Source organism: Penaeus vannamei, chromosome 35, assembly GCF_042767895.1.
Source record: "Penaeus vannamei isolate JL-2024 chromosome 35, ASM4276789v1, whole genome shotgun sequence".
Lineage (NCBI taxonomy): Eukaryota > Metazoa > Arthropoda > Malacostraca > Decapoda > Penaeidae > Penaeus > Penaeus vannamei.
In genome coordinates this window covers 1,677,547-1,680,046 of record NC_091583.1, presented here as the reverse complement: position 1 = coordinate 1,680,046, position 2,500 = coordinate 1,677,547, and the positions used below count along the sequence as shown (strand labels likewise).

The 2,500-nt window shown below is 37.8% G+C and overlaps 1 protein-coding gene across 10 annotated transcripts in view; it reads left to right on the top strand.

Moving 5' to 3' along the window:
* LOC113801856 (zinc finger FYVE domain-containing protein 1) overlaps positions 1 to 2,500 on the top strand; it is a 35,488-nt gene that overhangs the window by 31,041 nt on the left and 1,947 nt on the right. For all 10 annotated transcript variants that reach the window (XM_070114383.1, XM_070114384.1, XM_070114377.1 and 7 more), the window contains 3 exons: positions 831 to 984; positions 1,181 to 1,309; positions 1,934 to 2,117. In XM_070114383.1, the coding sequence (XP_069970484.1) occupies positions 831 to 984; positions 1,181 to 1,309; positions 1,934 to 2,117 (467 nt within the window). The remainder of the gene's footprint in view (positions 1 to 830; positions 985 to 1,180; positions 1,310 to 1,933; positions 2,118 to 2,500) is intronic.

Genomic DNA, 2,500 nt, shown 5'->3' with positions numbered 1-2,500 from the left:
CTATGATTTGAGGCTTTTAACCAATAAGACCCACAAAACCTCCAGCTTGTCTTCCCCCCCAGCTGCAGTAAAGGCCTGCTCTCTCAAGTTTCACCAAGGCAAATATTGGATGCTGGCTTTTTTAAGAGCTTAATTTTACACATCAGAAATTGCATAGATCATTGCTATATATCAACTATGTAGAATATCATTAGAGAAGAGGATTGAAAAAATTATCAGTTACCCCATACATTAGATATATTTAGATGTATAAATAGTAAAAAGACTATGATATCTCCTTTGTGAAGGGCATGACTAGAGCTGTCATGATGCAGTGATGTATGATATATACACGTTTTGACTCGCTCTAGTGAGTGAGAAGGTGGGCTGGCTGTATACGGCACACTCCCTTCTGTAAAGGCTAGACCGTTGTTTAATTATTACATCACAGAAAATTCTGGACTCATTGTGATAGGGATACACCAGTAAATAACTGTTACACAATAGTATGGTATATAGAGGGGGAGAGGGAAAGGTGGTGGGATAGCTAGTTGAAATATGCCATACAGTACGGATAATACTGCTTCACTCTTGCTAGTGTCCAGACGCAAGAAGAAAGCGGTGTTAATCATGTTTATATGATCAGAGAGGGGGACCTACAATAGGAATGGAGTAAGGAATAGTATTCTAGGGGTTGTTGGAGGAAACTTGCCAATCAGTGCCAGTTATATTAGGTGACAAGACGTATGTCTCATTGATAACGAAAAAATGTGTGGGTAAGAAAAACCTACCAGTTTATTGGCAGAGATCTATTAAAGCAAACAAAATCTTATTGTTGTTATCCTTCTCAGGTACGTCCTGGAGTGTGAAAAGTGTGGAATCATCTATCGGAGCCGCCAGTATTGGTATGGAAATGAGTCTCCTGACCGATCTGTTGTGAAGGAAGAGTACCAGCATGTGTGGCCAGGGAGTATCATGGGTAGTGCAGCTCATGCAGGTCGGCAGGTATGTTTTCAGAAATGTTAAGGTCTAGGTTAGATAGCGGTCTTTGGCTAAGCATGGTTGAAATGAGTGAAGTAATTGGGCATAAGATTGCTTGTTGTGTGAGAGGCATTACAAAGTGTTTGTATGTAACTATAAGGACTATATATTCGTGATTCAGGTCATATCATTATATAAACATAATGACTATTCACATAAGGTCCTGGAAGGTGTTGCTGCTTTGGGGTCAGCACTGTCTACCATCTCAGCGCCTCCAGCCAAGGTGGTGTCATCTTGGCTCACGGATCAGGTCAACCCAGCTTACTGGACTCCAAATCATCTCTGCACAGTACGTCATGATGGAGGAAGTGTTATTTTTGTTTGTTTTGAATTTTGTTGTACATTGGTATATAATCCTTTAAGTTGAATAAAATGGATATCATTCCTGTGAAAAGGATAACTGCAAGTATCATTGGAAATAAAAGTGTTAGAATGACATGTAATATTAACAAATTGGTGCATGGTGTATGTACCTTCGCCTGTAGGTTTGTTTTCCCTAATTTGTTTATACATAGAAGGCTTAGTCACCACAGAATTCCTTAATAGGCCCTCCTGACCTCACCTCTTTACCCCATTCCTTGATTTTTTTAAAGGTTTTATTTCTGTACTGTTATAGATATTAATGTTATTGACATTATTGTGATTATAACATTATTAACAATATTAATAGTAATACAAAAAACTCATCTTCCAAAATTCAAGGAATAGGGTAAACAGGTGAGATCTGGTAGATCTAGTAGTGGACTTCTAGGTGACTAAGCATTTGCAGTGCCATCTATAGGTTACCAAAATTGATTAACTAAAATAATAATGGACATGACATGTATACATGCTATCCTGGTGTCAGTGAATGTATGCAGTTTCAGCCAAAATGAAATGTTTCCTGAAAACTGAGATTTATTATTTTCTGCAGCACTGTAAGCTGTGTCATGAACCCCTGACCACCATTCACCACTGCCGTAAGTGTGGTGAGGGATTCTGCGATGCCTGTTCAGATGCTACAATGCCAGTACCAGAAAGGGGCTGGGGAGATGAGCCTGTCAGGGTGTGTAAGAACTGCCTTCAATCCAGAAAAAACCTGGAGGAGCAGGCTGAAGGTATGGTTGTAGTTCATGTTGTATTACCTTTTAATTTTGCTTTATAGGGTGGGAGTATGTGATAGTCTTATCTTTACATTTGATTTTTTTATATATATGTGACAGATGGAAAAGAGAATAGGGTATTACGATACCAATTTGTGCATTTTGAGGTATGACTAGGTTTTCATTCACTGTTGTTTCATTCAGTAGCATTACTGCTTAGAATAATAAAACTTTCATAAGGTAACTTTTTAATTAGTAGGGTATATTATAAGTACCCCAAAAAATGGATATTGTTTTTGATTATTTCAAATTTCTTATCCAGATGTGTATGAAATGATATGTAGTTGGTTATTGAGTTTTGTTGACTTAATTTATTTTGGAAATGGATTGAGACTTTG